The 17,847-nt window shown below is 45.3% G+C and overlaps 1 protein-coding gene across 14 annotated transcripts in view; it reads left to right on the top strand.

The window, feature by feature from the left end:
• The window catches only part of HIVEP2 (HIVEP zinc finger 2), a 143,121-nt gene extending 138,411 nt beyond the window's left edge, over positions 1-4,710 (top strand). For all 14 annotated transcript variants that reach the window (XM_052784547.1, XM_052784554.1, XM_052784545.1 and 11 more), the window contains one exon: positions 2,184-4,710. In XM_052784547.1, coding sequence (XP_052640507.1) covers positions 2,184-3,002 — 819 coding nt within the window. In that variant the 3' untranslated portion in view covers positions 3,003-4,710. The remainder of the gene's footprint in view (positions 1-2,183) is intronic.
• Positions 4,711-17,847: the final 13,137 nt, after the last annotated feature.

The following is a 17,847-nucleotide window of genomic DNA, read 5'->3' as shown; positions in this document are numbered from 1 at the left end:
GAACAGTTATTAATGCCTGTAACCATTTATGTTGGCCATTTGCAAACTTACCTGCCAGAGCTAGAGAAAGATAATCCGATACGTGCTCAGCCAGGCTTGGAAGGCATCCAGTGGACATGAACATACTGTAATTGTCTATGTAAAAATTAGGCAAATGAGACACATATTGGATGATACTGCTGACCTTGAAGCATGTAGCAGTTTCCATCATGTTAGCCACCTCTTATCTGACAAGGAGGACTGTTGCTCTATTCCCTTTTGGAACTGTGGCAGGGTACAACATGAAGCCAGTGTCTTTCTCAGTTAGAGATTTGTGTGTGACTAGGCTTGTTCTTCGATGAGTTTTACTCCTGTTTTTTGGCTGCTTTTGCTCTGTTTCCCTTAGCCCAAGTTCACATCAGATGCAATAGCGATATATGTCATGGCTTAGGAAACAGCCAAGAGGACAGTATGACTGAGAAACGGGTTGACAGACCAAAGATGGAAAAAAAGGGGGGCAAGCAGCTGTGCAGAGGTGAGGTTAGCGATAGGAAGGACTGACAGGGTAGGTGAACTATGTTTTGTGGCTTGGCAACTGCAGTTTATTCTGTAAATTTTTCCCCATTCAGCAGTATAGCATGCTGTCACTGTGCTTTCTTATGACAGTTTCTCTTCTATGAGACTCAAGTGTCTCACTTTCTGAATAGGAAAATTCCCAACATAGATTAGCCTCTGAATAATAACATCTCTTAAGTTCGAGTCTGATGATTATGGGTCACCCTTCCTGTCTTGACGTTGATTTATATCAAACAGGACAAAACATCTGAGCACAGTGAGACTGAGCCCCTGGGTAGCACATAAACTGTATCTTTAATTGCCCCCTAAACCAGTTCCCTGGGATGGGATCAAGAGGTTGCTTAACGCCTTGAGAGCTAGGATTTCCCAGCAGTGAAGTGCATTGGCATTTAGCAGCGCAGTCCTTGGGCTGCCGCACCAAGACTGTGGTAGCAGTACAGCTCTGGGGCAATTGATAGGTGTTTGGTCAATTGGCAGAGCAGAGATGAGCATTTCGTTCTTTTAATTTCCTGTGGGAGTCCCCAAGAGTTGTGTGGCCAAATCCCACACACAATTATGAAAATGTCGTCCTGCACTTCTGTCATCGTTGTTCCTCTGGTCAGCAATAAATGATACTTAATCATCAGATGGAAAACAAATTTTAAAAGTTAAGAATGAAAAAAAAGAGAAACCCAAAAGCCCAAGACATATTTAATACTGAGTGGAGATGGAGCTATTCAGTCTTCCAAGGCAGGAACTAATGGGAAGGCACTGAAAATGTCAATATTGCGAGGTTGGTTTTCATTAGCTGTTACAAAATCCCTCATTCTTCTCAATCCCATTATGAGTGGGTGAGTCTTCCTGTGACAGAGTCATCACTTTCACTCACAGCTAATGCCTGTGCTTTTGTTATTACTTATTGTTTACACTACAGATAGGCCAGAGTGGTGCTCTGTTGTCTTAATGACTATGAAAATTTGGGTCTTCGTTGCACAGAGGCACTTGAACTTCCGTGGAAATACCCATCCTCTTTCATCAAGGATTGGGTGAAGCTCATGGGGAGCAAGTGCCTTATCTGGGGCTCCAGAGCAGGATATTTCAGCAGGCAGAAAATACGTACATGCAGTCAGATTTTTCCTGTACTGCCAAGCAGTGGTGGCGAGCAGGGAGTGTTCGGATGTGTATTTCTCTGCAACAAAGTCTTGATACCCAGTGTGGGCTGCCAATGCCAGCACAGTTTGCACAGTTTGCCAAAAAAGAGGGTAAGATGGATCTCCTGGCCAAATCTCTCCTGGGGAATGAAACTCAATCTACCCCAGATTCTCTCCACAGTTTCAGTTGAATATAGTACTCTTCACTTCCTGACCTAAATCGCTGCATTGTGTTGCTGAATACTCTTAACTAGCTGCTGCCTTTCACCTCAGAGGCATGAGCCCTGTAGGGCTGAGCTAAGCAAAACCTCCTCTGTTGTTTGGATAAGCAATTAGTGGAGTTTTCCAAATGCTTTGGGATCCATCTGGATGAAAGGTGCTGCGTGAATGTGAATGGGAGGTTGTGTTAGACAGGAAAGCAGATAGGTGGTTTGGCAGCCGGACAAGAATTTTGCTAGTAGCAGGGCTGACATTTCTTTTGTTTTTTTCTGGTTACAGAGAAGGGGCTTGTCTCAGGGGCCTTACTTCAACGTATATGGAGAAAAAGGAGGTATGGAGCACCGCGGGCCTAGCCCGTTCCCCGAAGGTCCGAGCGACTACGTCTTCAGTCATCTTCCACTACACTCCCAGCAACAGATCCGAGCACCCATCCCCATGATGCCTATTGGGGGTATCCAGATGGTCCATTCAGTACCGGTGGCCCTTTCAGGTTTACATTCTCCGTCCACGCTGGCCCTGCAGAGGGAAGGCTCTGAGGAGAAGCAAAGAGGAACTGCGGAAATCCTTACAAAAGAATCATATAGTATTTCTAAGCACCATGAGAAACGTACCTCTCCGCACAGCTTGCACCCCACCGCTCCCTCCAGTGCACCCTCCTCTCCGTTGCTGTTGCTGACGCAGAGCACGTCAGAGGACAGTGTCGTAGCTACCGAGAGGGAGCAGGAGGAGAACATACAGACTTGTACAAAAGCCATAGCCTCTCTGCGAATCGCCACAGAAGAAGCCGTTCTGCACGGGGCGGAGCAGCTGCAGAGGCCTTCTGAGCCTCACCAGAAACCCTTAGAAAGTGCACATTTTAGCCTGAAACACTTTAGTGGATCTGAGCCAGGTCAGACCTGTGCCTCAGCCACCCATCCTGACTTGCACGGTGGTGAACAGGACAGTTTTGGTACATCACAGACTGCGTTAGCCCATCCCACCTTTTACAGCAAGAGCTTTGTGGACATCCAGCAGTTGGGCTTTCACAGCAGGAGCGACCCCCCATCAAGCACACAGGAAAGAAAAGATCCGTCATCTGAGAAGAGCAAGCCACATTGATCTGAGATGCATGGAGACTTTCACCCATACATTTACCCCACTTTTTTTTTTCTAGAGATAGAAGAAGTATTCAACTTTACAGCATGCCTGTTCTAAGTTACAGTAGTTTGCTATTATATATACTTTTGTTATATCAAAAGAATTAGATAAAATAACAAGTCATCATGAGCCTGACCAAAACTAAATTTGAAATTCTTATTGGGTCTGGTACTTTTAAATTGTACAGATGTTTGTGCCTTTTCTTTACTTTGCTTATATTCTTATAAGCATTTTTTTAGCAGTAATTTGTACATATTTTAGAATTTGTGTATCTGCTTTGTAATAAATGTAATTTCTTTCCTTTTTTGGACACTTGGATCTAAATGATGTAAAGCAAAACAGCATCAATATATGTGAGGTTGCACTAAAACATATTTTTATATGATTAAAACTGAACAGCTTTTATGTACAGCTCTGATTCTGTAATACTAATATTTATTTACTTTGTTTCATAAATTGTAAATTTTTTTCTTAATGTTGTGGATTGCTTTTCTATGTGAAGCATGGGATTTACTGTTGCGTAATTAGAACAAAATGTATATTGTAAAACAAGATATTTAAACTAGAGTATCTTATCTTATTCTGCACTTATGCATTAGTTAAAAAAAAAAAGATAAAGGATGTATCAGTCAGTTCTTAACTCTTGTAATTTTTTTTTTTGTCTCGTTTGCCGGATTGACTATAACTTAAGTGCTGATTGTGATTTTAAACTGATAGTACCGTAAAGCATTAAAGTAAAACAATGTGCTATTGTGAGTTTTTTCAAAGCTTTATAAAACAGTTATAAATATATTAAAAGTATTTGGTCTTATGTGAACATGTTGATCTATATACTCCTTTAAAAAGCTATGGGAAAACATTCCACCCCATGTAAATATGTGCAAGTGCATCACTGGTGCCATCTGTGTAACTCACCAGGAGAGGCGAGGAGTCGGGGCACCGCTGGCTGCCAGGAGGCAGAGTCCGGCTGCGGCCGGACCCGCTCCCCTGCCTCCAGCTGCAGGGTGGCGAGGCCCCTACGGCCGCATGGGGCTGGGCGAGGAGCCGGCCCGCTGGCTGGACAAGCGGCACCCCGCCGAGCCCCGGCAGTCCCCTGCTTGCAAGGGCTGACCGTGGGGTGTAGGTGTCACGCAGAGGTGCCCCGGAGGGCTCAGAGAGGGGTTTGCAGCGGGGCAAAAAGGTGTTTCCTTGCGCTTGAACACCACGGCTGGTCACTCCCTGCTGCGGTACCCGGGTCAGCTTCAGAGGAGGCTCCTGTCCCGTCCCGTCCCGTCCTGTCCCGCAGACAGAGGAGCGTGGCCCCACCGGTGAGGCAGAGAGCACCGCCACCCTGGCCTCTTCAAGGAGCGGGGTTCACGGGCAAGAGAGTCGCAGTCTTCCAGAGCAGGGTCTCCATCGGGGTGAGGTTTGCTCCAGAGGAAAGTCAGGAGGAGCCCTGGCTTGTGTTTGAACATGTGGTGGGTTACCGCTACCACCAGCAGCATGCGTGCGTGCACACGCGCATGCGCGCACACACACTCGCACGCACGCAGATGAAAGAAACCAACGACCTGGATTATATTTTGTGCTATTTAGTGGATTATAAATCTGTGAAACCGAGTTTGTATATTGACTTACAATACATTTAAGGAGTGTTCTTTAACAAGAAATAAATATACAGTTACATGGATGAGGTGTCTAGTTTTTATGTGTTCTTTGAATTTTCCAAGTTTATTGACGTTCCAGTATATTGTCAGGACCTTTTATTCCTAAGCGCTGCTTTCCCGCACAAGGAGCACCCTTAAGAATGTGAGCAGCAGTGAAAAGTGTGGATCATCTTTTGGCCTCCTCAGATACTACCAAACTAATCCAGCTTACTTCTCCAATAATACCATGTGGGGGCAGAACCATAGCTGGTATGTTGTTGTAATTCTAGCATGATGGCATATGATGAGCGTAATACCATCATGGACGGTGACCGCTTCTAACCATTAAAGGTTAGTTTCTCATATCCATTGCAGTGTTCCTACCTTTATTCCAGATCATTATGGTAACCTTGCCAAGATAAGCGCATGCCAGAAAACTGGCTCATCTCAGACTGGAGAGAGGAGAAGCAGTATATGTAGTTGGAGGCAAGCAGCTTGTTGGATCATGCTTCCATAAAAAAGAAGTAAATTATACATTTTAAATAAACAAGCCTTATCTGATAAAAGCCTCTCTCCTCTCCTCCTTGGCTGCATGGCTGTATTGAGAACAAAATGCTCAGCACAATGATCAGCTAATCAGGTAATCACAGATATTTTATTAAAAAGGAATGGTAAATGCTCCATTGACATTGCCTTTATAAGCAACCCCCTTGCTGTGGTAGTTACCTTTGGCTTGTTTGATTCTTTTAATTAATTTGCAGCTGCAATTTACCATGCACCTTTTCAGCCTTGGGGCTTTTTTTTTTTTATAATTATTGAGCAAGTATCACTGGAATTACATGTGATATTTGGGGGTTACAATGGAGCAACCCTAAAGAGGTTTCAGGTACTTAGACTCTTAATTGTATTTTCTTAATGAGTTAATATTTATACAGTGCTTTGAAAAAAACATATCCTCATACAAGGCCTAGGCATCAAGGATGACTACTTTTCATCCTTTGGAAGGGACGTGGAGGAGGAAGGCAAATACGTCCCAACAGAATTTTCCCGGGCAGGAGCAATTTTCAGAACCAACATGGTGGGTACAGCAACCAGGACCAGGGGCAGATAATTTCCTGAGCGCTCTGCCTGCTGTCCCCGGTGCAGCCCGCTCTGAGCCGTCGGCGTTAAGGACAGCGTGGGGCTGCCTTAGTGCCCTGAGCTAACACACTGCCCCTTGAGCCTACGGGCTTGGGCTCAGTGCTGCAGGAACGCAGCTGCATGGCTCCCGGCCGGGGCTGTTGGGCTCCCGACAAGACTGTTGGAGCCTGTGTGTGCTGACAACCCCTACGAGGGCGATGGGGAGGGGGTTCCTCCAAAATACTTGGTGAGGTGGGTGCGCGTAGGTCTGATGGGACCAAGAAGAGTAACTCAGGTCTCTGATGTCAAAGTTCTGTGTTTTTAAAAGGGATGAATAGAAGAGATTTAACACAGCACTCTAGAAAACTGCAGAACCGAAAGAGGATTTTTATATGCAGTGTGCCATAGAATTTCTAAGTCAGGAATATAATTACCTATTATATTGTTCAAGGAGGTTATAATTTTCTATGAAGATCCATATGTCTTTTCTGTAAAGCACAAGGGAGATACAGATGCTCTGGCAAGCTCTCTTTATTCCCTTCTTGGAGAATACTGTCACCAGAGTCACTTCAGGATCTATTTGCGTCAGCAAAACAGAGAGTGTATTGGTCTCGTATAACTGCCTGCACAATCCTCTTATGAAGCTTTAGATTCTGACTCAGGGTAGTAACTCCGTCGCATGTTAAATACCTTTGTGTGGACTTCTCTGCTGCAGGACACATTGCCAGCAGTGGATAAGAATCAGCACCAATAAAGGACATCGTTAGCTGTAACAGACCCAAAGGAACTCAAATGACTTAAGTACAAAAATTTCAATCCAAAAATGCTGCAGTCAGCTCCCGTTTAACCCCAGCGGCACCTAGACTTACAAGGTGCCTCCTTGTTTGAGGCTGTTTCCTGCTTTTGGGCATGAGCTGAACTTCTCTCTCGGAATTGCTTCATGTCTCTTCCCCTCCCAAACTGACCTGGACACCAGAAACTACATGTTTCTTGGCCTAGATCCTCCAAGGGACCTGCCCTACCGAGTGGGTCTTTGAAAATACCTGATGAAATCTGCCTCCCTGTTGAATTATACTTCCGGCAAGTGCTGTCACCACCTCTTACAGATTAGGCTAATGACTTTGTGTGTCGTCCCCCCCCCCAGGTATCTAAAAAAACCCCCCAAATCTGTGTTGAAACTGGCTAGATCAACATCTCCAGTCTCCTAGGAGAGTGCCCTAGGTACCCCACGAGGAGTAGAAGAGTCTTTTCTTTCCTGCTGAAGCAAAAAATTCAAGATTCATTGGCTCTTCAAGATCGTAGCCTATTGTCCCCAAGAAGAGAAGCTGTTTGGATGTGCCCTGCTCAGTAGGGAGAGAGCCATCTGGAAGGCCAGTGAGTAGAGTGATGTGACAGAGACTTCGAAGGACAAGGACTGAGCTCAAGCAGCTCCCTGCTTGCAGCCTTCTAGACAGCTTGGAGAGCACAGTTTCAGACATACTTCCTACTTAGCATTCCAGCTCCTTTCTGAGGTAGCTGACTCTCCCATGTCCAACAGAAGGGGGGCAGGTGACAGACTTACAGTTCTGGATCGCAGAGTGAGGACCAAGCCCCAAAATTTAGGTGCTGCCATGCCTGAATCCTTTATTGGGTTTTGCCCTAAATAGCTCAGGGAGAACAAGCCTTATTGATTTATTCCATTGCACAGTGGAACAAGTCAATGGGAGTTATCCTTTTAAGTCATTTAGCCACCCCTGAAAATCCCAATCAATACTGTCTAAATAATGCCCTGAAAGTAAATCCGGGATATTCAATGCAAAACCTGCACAGCACATCATATATTTTAGTCTAGCCACTATTTTGGTTTTTTTTTTCAGTTAAATTGCCTGCATGAAAAAATCAGCAGTCTGTGTACTAATTGAGTTTATTACTATGATGATGTCCCTGTGCCCTTTTCTCATACACAGATTACATACACTAAACACAGACCCTGAACATATGCTTACTATAGGCTCAATTTAAGATGAAAGTGCTGGATAGTTTGACTTGTTTTGCAATTATTCTTGGGGGCTTTGCATATGCTACATCTGTCTCGTGTGTTTGCGCTATCTTTAATATGCCTGCTTTTAACTGTATTCGGTACCACTGATAGCAGCAGGAATGTGGGAAAGAGCTTTCACTGTGAAACACTTGGCTTTTGCCCCTATGTCATGCCTACATGAGCTATAATAAGCTGATTTGTTGTGTGTACATAAGTCTTTTCCAAATGATTGTGCTTGGTGAGGAAAACTCTTTTAAAGAATTCCTTTATTTTGTGAGTATAGAGGTGCTCTGTACATATGGTTCATATGTGTAGGGCTTTATTAGGCATGTGATTGAATTTAAGCAAAGGAAAAATGTCTCTATCTTTTTATACAAGATAATCTTGAGCTGGACCACTGTGGAGGCAGAGCTGGATTAAACTTATCCTTGGGAGCAGACCCCTGCAAGGACCATGAACCACTGGAATCCCCATAAAGGATGAACTGGCATTCCGGGACTGCTGGTTCTCCATGCTGGCAAGTGGCTGCACATGGTGCCTTGGTGTCATTTTCCCTGCAGCTTTAAGAAACAGGGATGGCCTTCTATGGTGCTGTGCATTGCTGTATGTTGTAAAATCATTTCCTACAGGCAAACTCCTCACCCAACGCGTATCAGGCTAGCTCCTTGGTGCCAGTGCACCTCTGCTGTAGAGCAGCCGAGGCACTCTGGGAACCTAACACCTCTGAGGTCTGTTCAAGCATACAAATAGCCTCCAAGATCTCGGCTGCTTGCAGGCTGGCCTGCAGGTTGGTGGGAGCAGTGGTAGAAGAAAACAACAGTGTTTTGAAAACCAGTAAAAATTTCTGCTCCAGTGAGTTTCCCTGCTTTTCTGCATTGTATGAATAATATTCATTCTGAAGCTGACATGACGAGGGGAGCTTGATCAGCAGCAGGCTTAATCAAAAACAAAACCAATATTACTACATAAACTGCCTTTCCACATTCTTTCCTGATGAGTGACATGTCTCTTAGCTGACAGGAGTATTGCTAAGCAAAGCAGCCAGGATGAATAGGCATGGCGGTGCACAGCCCCATGAATGCCCAGCAAGGTGGAGAAAGTCAGTGGAGGCAGATCCGGCTCTGTACTGGAGAACATTTCCTTTCCCTCTCCCCTGCCAGAATATAAGAAGAGGCTGACACCATGCCATAGAAACTAATAGAGTTTCCACATTCGTTTTAACAGCAGGAGGTGCAGTCTCTGAAGGCTCGTTTCCATGAGGTGATGAGAAATCTCGCTGCTAAAGTTGCAGGGGTGTCAGAGTACTTGGCATTTTGCCGTTTCAACTTCTTTCGTTCCCATCTGCTCCTAGAGAGGCGAAGGTCTTTGCCTGGTTCAACTGTGTTCTGCCGGGGCAGGGGGGCTGTGGGGGGCAGCTCCAGGCTGTGGAAGGAGTTGGTCCCTGAATATCCTCGGTGCTTGTGTAAGTGCCCTGAATCCTCTGGGCGTATTAGCATTAGCCCTCTGAACAGTGTGGCATTGTGTAGTCTGCAAGGCAAATGAAGGCTTGGGGGAGGACCTGTGTGCTTGTTCTTCCTAAATAGATATATACTTATAATCTCCAAAGGGTTACTTCGAAAGAGTGACTGTTTGAAAAGCCAGGTTTTCTGAAGAGCTGGACTCTGACTGAGGCACTTAGATGAAGTGGTCAGAGTTTTCGAAAGTGCTGAGCACTTGTTCTCGGCAGAAACTGCTGGGTTCTGGGCATATGTGAAAATCTGGCCCTTAAAAACTTAATGACTAACTTAATGATGTCTGGCACTTCACTTCCATTTGTTACTTCTCACAATCTTTCTTCCCTCCACAACATCCATATTTAGCCAGAAAGAAAGAAGGAAAAAAAACAAATGAATGAAACAACGAGCAAATGTTCATGGCTGCAATAGCCTGTTCCTTTTTACTGCCAGGAAAAATGAAAATGATAAAGTGGAGGCTTCGACCAGTTTTGTGACAAAGTTTTTCCTCTCTGTTTCATATTTCTTGGTGACATTTTAACTCATGGGACTGGCACAGAGAGACACCTTGGACTCATCTTAAATCTTTCAGAAGTTTTCTCTGGATACTCAGTAGAGATGGGGGCTTTTAACTTTGAAAGAAAAAAAAAGAAAAAAGGCAAAGGCATGGTGTGCTGCAGGGAGCAGTCTTTCTCTGGCAGAAGATGAGCTAAATAGTCTAATAGTTTTTTCCATCTGTATTTCCTCTGGCCCTACTGCGAGCAGAAGGGATTCAGATCTAGCTGATCTCTCGGGGTGGGGGGTGAAGGGGGCTGGGTGATATTATAAGCTGAGCCCTGCTGCCTGCTTCATCAATCAACACAGGCAGCGGGAAGAAGCCGAGGGGGATAACGCCCCTGTGGTATTGCCCCTGCTCTGCGGGATCCCGTGAAACGTTTTTGCTGGCTCTCCGCAGAGCTGGATCCCTGCCAGGCTGCAAGAGCAAAGGATCAGCCACTGTCTAGAGCATTGCCCTGCGCTAACCCGCTGGATTTCCATGCAGAAATCCAAGTGAGAGTTAATGCTGCTTTAAGCAGGCTAAACTTTGGCTGGGCTTGCTCTTTAGCTGCTACTGCGCAGCTGTGCGATGCCTTGGCCGCTGCCAGGAAAGCCACTCGTGGGGCAGCACTGGCTGCGGGGCCTCAGCCCGGTGGGGCGGGGGGCTGGCGGGGGGCTCCAGGGCGGCCCTTCCCGGGGGATGCACCGCTCGAGGCTGCCCTGGCCGGTCAGTGGCCCGCGACCTCCCCAAAAGTACTTGGAAATTCTGTGTCCTGCAGCTTGCACAGTTTCCTGGCTCCTGCAGTCTGATTTTCCAGGAAAGGTGACAAGCTAAACCCTCCAAAGGTTCGGTTTGCTGTTTTTCTTAAAAATAAGGTATTCAAAATAATGCCAGTGGTGTCAAACGTTACACCTCCCTGGGGCCATGAGACAGGAGCCAAAAATGTGTTGTCACAATGCGAATTACCTGAGAATTTCATTAAATTAAAAAGGACAGTGAAGATGGAAGTTTCTGACTGTTTTAAATAGGTAGGCTAGAGTCTCTCCCCCCCCCCCCCCAACTTTGGCCTGTTAGTTTCAGAAACATCAGCAGTGATGATGATTTAGTCATCTGTATTCTGCGGGCTTTAATGGGATGCCAGGTCCTGATTTTATACAGAAGTTTCTTGATAGACTGCCTATTTCAGCAGAAATTACTGTTGTCAGCTCGGTGTTCGGGGTGTTAAAATCATCAATGTCACAATGTTCTAAATAGGTGATGCAAAATGTGACATCCAAAGAGAAGAGCTCAGAGGGTGTAACATTTTCCAAAAATTTACCATCATTCAAATGCTACAGGATCTGCAGTGAAATGAAGGCTGGGGGGGGGAGAGGAAACCTTTCTGTATTATAACGAATAAAATGCTACAATGGAGTTTGAAGGTGCAAATCAGGCTATAACAAAACATGAGTGTGCATGCTTTCAACACCAAAATGACTTACTGGCTGCTAATTAAATCTCACTGCAAATGGGATTTCATTTTTATTTTTGATGGAAAAAGTGGTTTTATTACATTTACTTGGCTGACAGCCAGGAACACAGCTCAATACGAATCAAGAAAAGTTAAAGGCCTTCTGCAGCAACATATGGCTTGTTTGGGAAGTATGAGTCATAAATGGAACCAGATGCAAAAAAAAAAAAAAAATGGTTGTAAGAAGGTAGCAACTGTCCTCAGGCAGATGCTGATATTGTTATTTCTGATGTTTCCACCTCGTTGTGAAAAATTTACATGTGCATATTAGTGAACACTTTTTTCTAGCACGGGCTGTCTTCTTTCAAAGCCCTTCGATGGCATAGATCTGCTTAGTCTGCTCATATAGCTAGTTCATACCTTACACAAGCTATTTTCTTCTCGTGATGTATTAAAACATGATTGCCAGTGCTGTTTGTTTCTCTCCTGGTTTCAGGGTGTTTCTTAACATATACAGGGTTGGCCTTTAGTTTGTTCTCCAAGTCCTGTGTAAATACAGGCTACCTGAAGTATGTCCTTGCCGAGGAAGAAACCCTATGGAAGCTTCGTAACCGCACCCTGCGCATATCTGCGAGGAGGGTGTGTATGCATGTGCCTGTACACACACGCGCCAACCCAAGTGCCAAGAAAATGACAGCCGACATGGGGAGGGGAGCCATCAGGGGCCATCTTCTGCCAAGAGCTTCAGCTGCCTGTAGCGAGGCAATGGGTAAACGGGAGGACCGGACCGGTGAACCGCAGGGGGTGGGGGCAGACTGGGGGCATTTCGGCACCATTAGTAGGGCTCCCAGCTGCTGGCACTGCTGCGTGTCAAGCGGTCTCTGCAACCACATAAAGAGCTACCTGCCTGTGCACCCACAGCATAGGTGTGCTTTTAGCACAGATGCCCATAGGTTTCTAAGAATTTTGACTCCTGAGCCCTAGATATTGTCTTCTTTATGCCAGAGTCTTGTGTCCATATTTGACCCTGTTCCTGTTGTTGTTCTCCGAACTGCTCCAGCCCTTCGCTCCCTGTTTACATAGGATGTCAAGAACTTTGTCAGAATTTAAGTCAGCAAGATCCCCTTCCTTCTCACATAAAATCACCTCTTACTACAGGTAAGACAGATCCTCCGGGGCTCCCTGCTGGGCGAAGCCTAGCTAGCCCTGGTCTGAAAGGAAATAATGTCTTACACACTCAAGTCCTGTAGAGAAAAATGGTCATGTACCCTTGAATCCTGACACAATCCACTCAGTGCAAGCAGTGCAGGCGCAAACACCAGTTGGTAGGGTAGGCTATAAATCAATCTCCTTCACCCAGTGGTGGACACCAGATGATGAGCAAACAGTGAACACCCCACTGGAACATCGCGCCCTGCTGCACGTGTCCTCCCAGCCCTGGCAATCCCTGCATCCCACTCCAAGGCTCCTCCAACGTGGGTTTGTTTGCACAGTCCAGGGCTGTCATGTGGCTCAGCCCTGCCATATCTCCTCGGAGGTGGACCCCTGCTCGCTGGTGGGCAAGGTCCTTGGAGAACTTGTGAGGCATCTGCTTTGTGCTGTGCCCTCTTCCAGCAGGATGTACAAGAGCTGCCCAGAGCCTTGTTCATGTCCCCCACCTGGAAAACTCAGTGCTTAAACCACAGCTTGAACCACTGCCCTTTTCTTGGTGGCTTTTTTTATACTTAGAAAAAAGCTATTGTATCAACTAAGTGGTTATCTGATCCCACAGCATCTCACCTTGTTTGGTCTGCAAAGTTGAGTGAGTCACCTGCTTCTCTCAGTGGAAATGCATTTGGAGGCAGTGTACACTGCTATACCCTGCCCAAAATGTCCAGCCACAGTCACATCCGCTCCTGCCTCTCGCACTACAGTTTAAGCTACAGCCCAGCTACAAGCTACTCTGATGTATGAGTAGGCTGGCTGAGCTGAAGAGGGGGAACCATCTCAATTCATAACTCAGGTGTATGCTTACTCCCTTGTTATCTTAGTGAAAAGTCAAACTACAGGCAAACATTACCTCCCAGGGTTTGCATTATAGCATACATGCAATCCTTTGCACTTCAGGAATTCAAATTGCCTATCTGAATTGGAAATGTTATTTCCTTCCTTTGCACCTGGTTTCTGATGGCATCTGGGATCCTAATGATAGAGGAGAGTTGGCTGTCAGTAATTTTGAAAGTGATACCAGGGACTGAAGCTAAGGAGAGAGTTGCTATTAAGGCTGTTGTTTTGTATCCACAGAAATCCTCTGGGAAGGTAGAGGGAAGCTCAGGAGGCTGCATGACCTCTGGGATGAACAAGAATCTCTCACCTTGGTGGGGAGCCCAGAGCTCAGCTGGATGATGAGACAGGTTGTGTAAGCTGAATGGATAAAAATTTATACCTGCGCTAAAACCAGCCCTATAACACACAATACTACTTAAAAGCAGCTAGATTTTGCAATTCTTGCTCATGCTGATGACATCAATGGGATTACTTAAGTGAGCGGGTGTTTGTTAACATGAATAAGGGCTGTGCTATGTAGCATTAAATGCACCCCAGTTGGGCTGGGGGTTGGGGAGTTCATGTTCATGACTAATGCTTGGTGCTTGCTAAGAAGAGCTGGGAGTGCCAGCAAAAGGAGCTTCCAGCTCCTGGGGGGAAAGGCTTTACTTTCGGTGCATTAATTGTACTTGTCTTGCTCATTGTGAAGGAAAAACTGAGCTCTCCAGCATACCTTCCAAAGGCTTCCTACCTCAGGAAGATCTGTGGGAGGTTTTGTGTGCAAATGCTCAGTAAGAAGAAAAGACCAAGAGGATGGAAAAACTGTGTCTCTATACCAAACTCCCACAGAGAGAAATTTCAGGGGGGTTGGTCTTACAAAGCTGGAGGTATGTGCTTGACTTTACACACCCGGAGAGGCCCCATTGACTAAATATATTTGAAATAATTGTATGGTCTGTGCCTTAACTTGTAAGCTCTTTTAGTCACTGATTTTGTCTGCCTCTTTGGCCAAGATTTTGTTTCAGACAGTGCATCCTTCCAAGCACAACACTTGTGGCAGTGTAATGGGTAACCCTATTTCTATAGCACAGGAAACCCAGCAGTTGTTTCCATGCTCCCCGGTTAGATAACCCTCTACCGTATGCTGGAGGCCAAATTTCCTCGCGGAGTGTGCTTCCTGGCCCCTGGGGAAGATGTGAGCCTGTACCTAGTAGACAGGGAGGGCTTGGGAGCGCTCCACTGCTGTGCAGCCCTCCAGAGCGCCTCGTCTCTGCTGGTGTGGATCCTGTAACAGAACTATCACGAATTAATTCAACAGAGGATTTGGCTTTTAATTTTGAATGATTTTGACGAGCAGCTAGATGAAAAAAGCTGCCTGGAGCTGAGTTTTGCTTTGACTTTCTGGGGTTTCCAGGTGGGTACAAAATGTATTAACAGCAACCAAAACCAGATCTGTACTTTTGTGGACGAAATATATCTGTCCTTAGACTATACGTGGCTTTGACAAACCACACACAGTTGTATTTTAAAATCTATTTGTTTCCACGTCGCCAAATATAACGTTGTGATGACGGTTGCTATCATACCCTCAATGCTGCAAACTCATGGTGTCACAGCAAGCTTAAGTTTTGTAAACGTTTTCCTGTTGTCTCAGTGGTACAATTTTTCATGGTTGTCCCTCATCACCAGCCTGGTGACAGTTTACTGACAGCTGACAGTAAGGTACAAGAAAGAACTGCAGACTCTGGAGTGTTTGTTCCCATCAGAACAGAAATTTGGAGGCCATTCAGAGAGGCCTGACGGGACTGAGCCCCAGGCTACAAACGGCCAGGCCTGAGGAAGGCTCCGAAAAAAGGGCCCAGCTCACAGTTTCCCAAGAGTCAGGGATGGGACACTGGTCTTTTTAAAGTGCAAGCTGATAACCAAAAGAGGGGGAGATGATAACAATATACAAAACAGCAAAAAACCTCTAGAAATTCTGGAAGGATCTCTTCTTATACCAGGTTATATTTCCTATTAAATGATCTTTTTATGATGTTCCTATTCAGGTATCAGTCCCTCACAGGAACAATGAAATTACAGCAGGTCTGTGTGTGAGACCAAGTTCAGATATCCAAACTTGTGAAGAGATATTCTAACGAAGAGCTGTACGTGAGGAGCTGGCTGCTGCTGAGAATGGGGCCAGGTAAAATATTTGAAACTGACTTCTAACTTGTAGTGAATTGCTTTATGGAAGCTTTGCGTTTACTGAATGTTCCTGATAGACTGAGAAGTCAACTGCTCAAAAGCAATTAAAAATCCAAGCCTCTGTTTAGAATAGTTCATTTAAGACCCTAACTCATGAGAGGAAGAATTCAAATTTCAAGTATAAAATGAGATCTGTGGAACAGGAGTAAGCTAGAAAATTCTGCCTTTATTTTTCTGTATTCTGCATGAGAAGATGCATTAATTTAGAACAATATCCTAAAGTACCAGCATCATGGGTAACAGATACAAGTCATTGCTCTCTTATTAAGTGCTTCTTGATATCATGGGAAGATAGGTTGCTTCCATGGCACTGAACATTTATTTTGCTGGATTCTTCTCTGCATTGTACTTGTGGCACATTAATGTGGCACATTAATATCCAGTGCACTCTAGTGAGCCAAGGGAGGTATATTAGTCAGGACATACAAGAGAGTAAGTACTGTAATATTTTGCTATGCTGGAGGCAGGTGGTGTCTACAGCAGATGTGATGATTTGGGGAATCTGTCTAAGAACAGTTTATGGGTTATGGATCCTGTACATCTGTGTGATATGGAAAAACTCCATTTTATCAGAAGGTTGATCTTTGTGTTGCTACTACCTTTCACCCTCTGACTCGGACTAACGTTCCTAGGAGGACCTGGCACAGGGCTCACAATGATAATTAGCACTCATTCTGAGCAATAAGCTCTCTCCTGTCAAGTCAAACTGGTTCATCGCTGCATAACTTAATTTGGCAATGCTGTCACCTGGCAAGGTACTGTCGTCATCAGATGGGGTGAATCAGAAACTGATCTGACAGAGGATGGAGAATGTACCCTCTTGAATCATTTTAAACCTCAATCAGCTTATACAGCTGTGGAACAGCCTGCAGGAAGAAATCCTTAAGACAGGGAAACCCCAGCACTGTTGAATGCACATGAATTACCAAGGACACCCAAGAGGGTGAATGACCCAAGGGGCTAGGGGCAAAAGCTGTTCAGTGAAGATGTTTGTCCTTGGAATTCAATTAAAGCTTAAAAAAAAAAGGTAAACGAAACCCCAGAAGAATTACGTGCATGTATCTACTCATTTTTGCACAATTGGTTACACACTGCATTTGTGTTCTTGAAGAGTTAATACATAAACCAGAAGGTTTTCTTCTCCCCTAAAATTCTGGGAAAGCGAAACTCTGGAAGCTCTGTCTGGACCCCAGGAGCAGGTAGTTTGCCTGTGGGTTTCAGTCCTTAGGAAACAGTACTAGGTGGAGGATCTACTCCTCAAGAATTTGTTTATTGACGCCTGAGACAGGTAGAGCATCTGGACTCTTGCTCACCCCCAAAGGCTCAAGACATGCAAGGGTTCTGTGTTGCAGCTGACTCAATCTATTGTGTGCTCACTCAATCAAGGTGTGCTCAGGCAGATGTTGCAACAGCAGCTCCAGACACAGTGAGACTGATGTGCACGCTAGATACACTCGACTTAAAACAATTATGAGAAGCTACTGATCTCCTCTGGGAAGCGAGATCCTTGTCATCCCAGGAAATCCTCTTCCAAGGGACTAAGACTCACCTAACCCTTGCAGCCTTCAGAGGGAGTGAGGGAATGCACACACAGGTGCATGAGAGAGAGCACACTTTCATTTTAGCATGGATTTGCAGGATAAACAGACTCTGGACAACTGTTAGGTATTGAGCTACATTTTGCCTTTCAGAGCAAAGTCAGTGAGAAGAGGGTGAGAGGAGGTGCCAGGGGTTTGTGCAATGCACTGGTGAATCCCTGCAGTAGCCCAGTGGAAGTGGAAGGAGCCCCTGCTTGGACGGCAGCCCATCATTGCAAGCTTGGCAAGGGCAACTTTCTGTTGAATAAACATGAGGGAAAGGAGGATGTGAAGCTGGGCTGTGATATTTTTTAAGACTTTAGAAAAGTGCTATATTTGCTTGGTAAACCCATGGAAATTGGCAGAGATACAGAAACTTGAGGTGAGTGGATCAATTGGGTGCAGTGAGGAAAAAAAAAAAGGTCATGAAAGGACTTCCATAAGGTAAGGCCGTTTGCAACAGAACATCCCACTCAGCCACTTGAGGGAATTGTACCCCAATACAATGGTCAAAGAAGGAAGACACGAGAATAGGAATTTGAGGATTGAAATGCAGTAACACCTGGGAATTGCACAGGAATATGGGTGTCAGCTCACACATGACATGACTGTAGTGAGAAGGGTCATGCAGAGCAATGCTAGAGCAAAAGGGACCCAAAATAAGCCTCATATTAGGTTCAGATGCAGAATGTGATGTGGAGTTGTGCAAGTG

The sequence above is a fragment of the Harpia harpyja genome, chromosome 4 (genome assembly GCF_026419915.1).
Source record: "Harpia harpyja isolate bHarHar1 chromosome 4, bHarHar1 primary haplotype, whole genome shotgun sequence".
NCBI classification, from domain to species: domain Eukaryota; kingdom Metazoa; phylum Chordata; class Aves; order Accipitriformes; family Accipitridae; genus Harpia; species Harpia harpyja.
The sequence above is the reverse complement of the archived record's forward strand: the minus strand, read 5'-3'. Positions and strand labels throughout refer to the sequence as shown.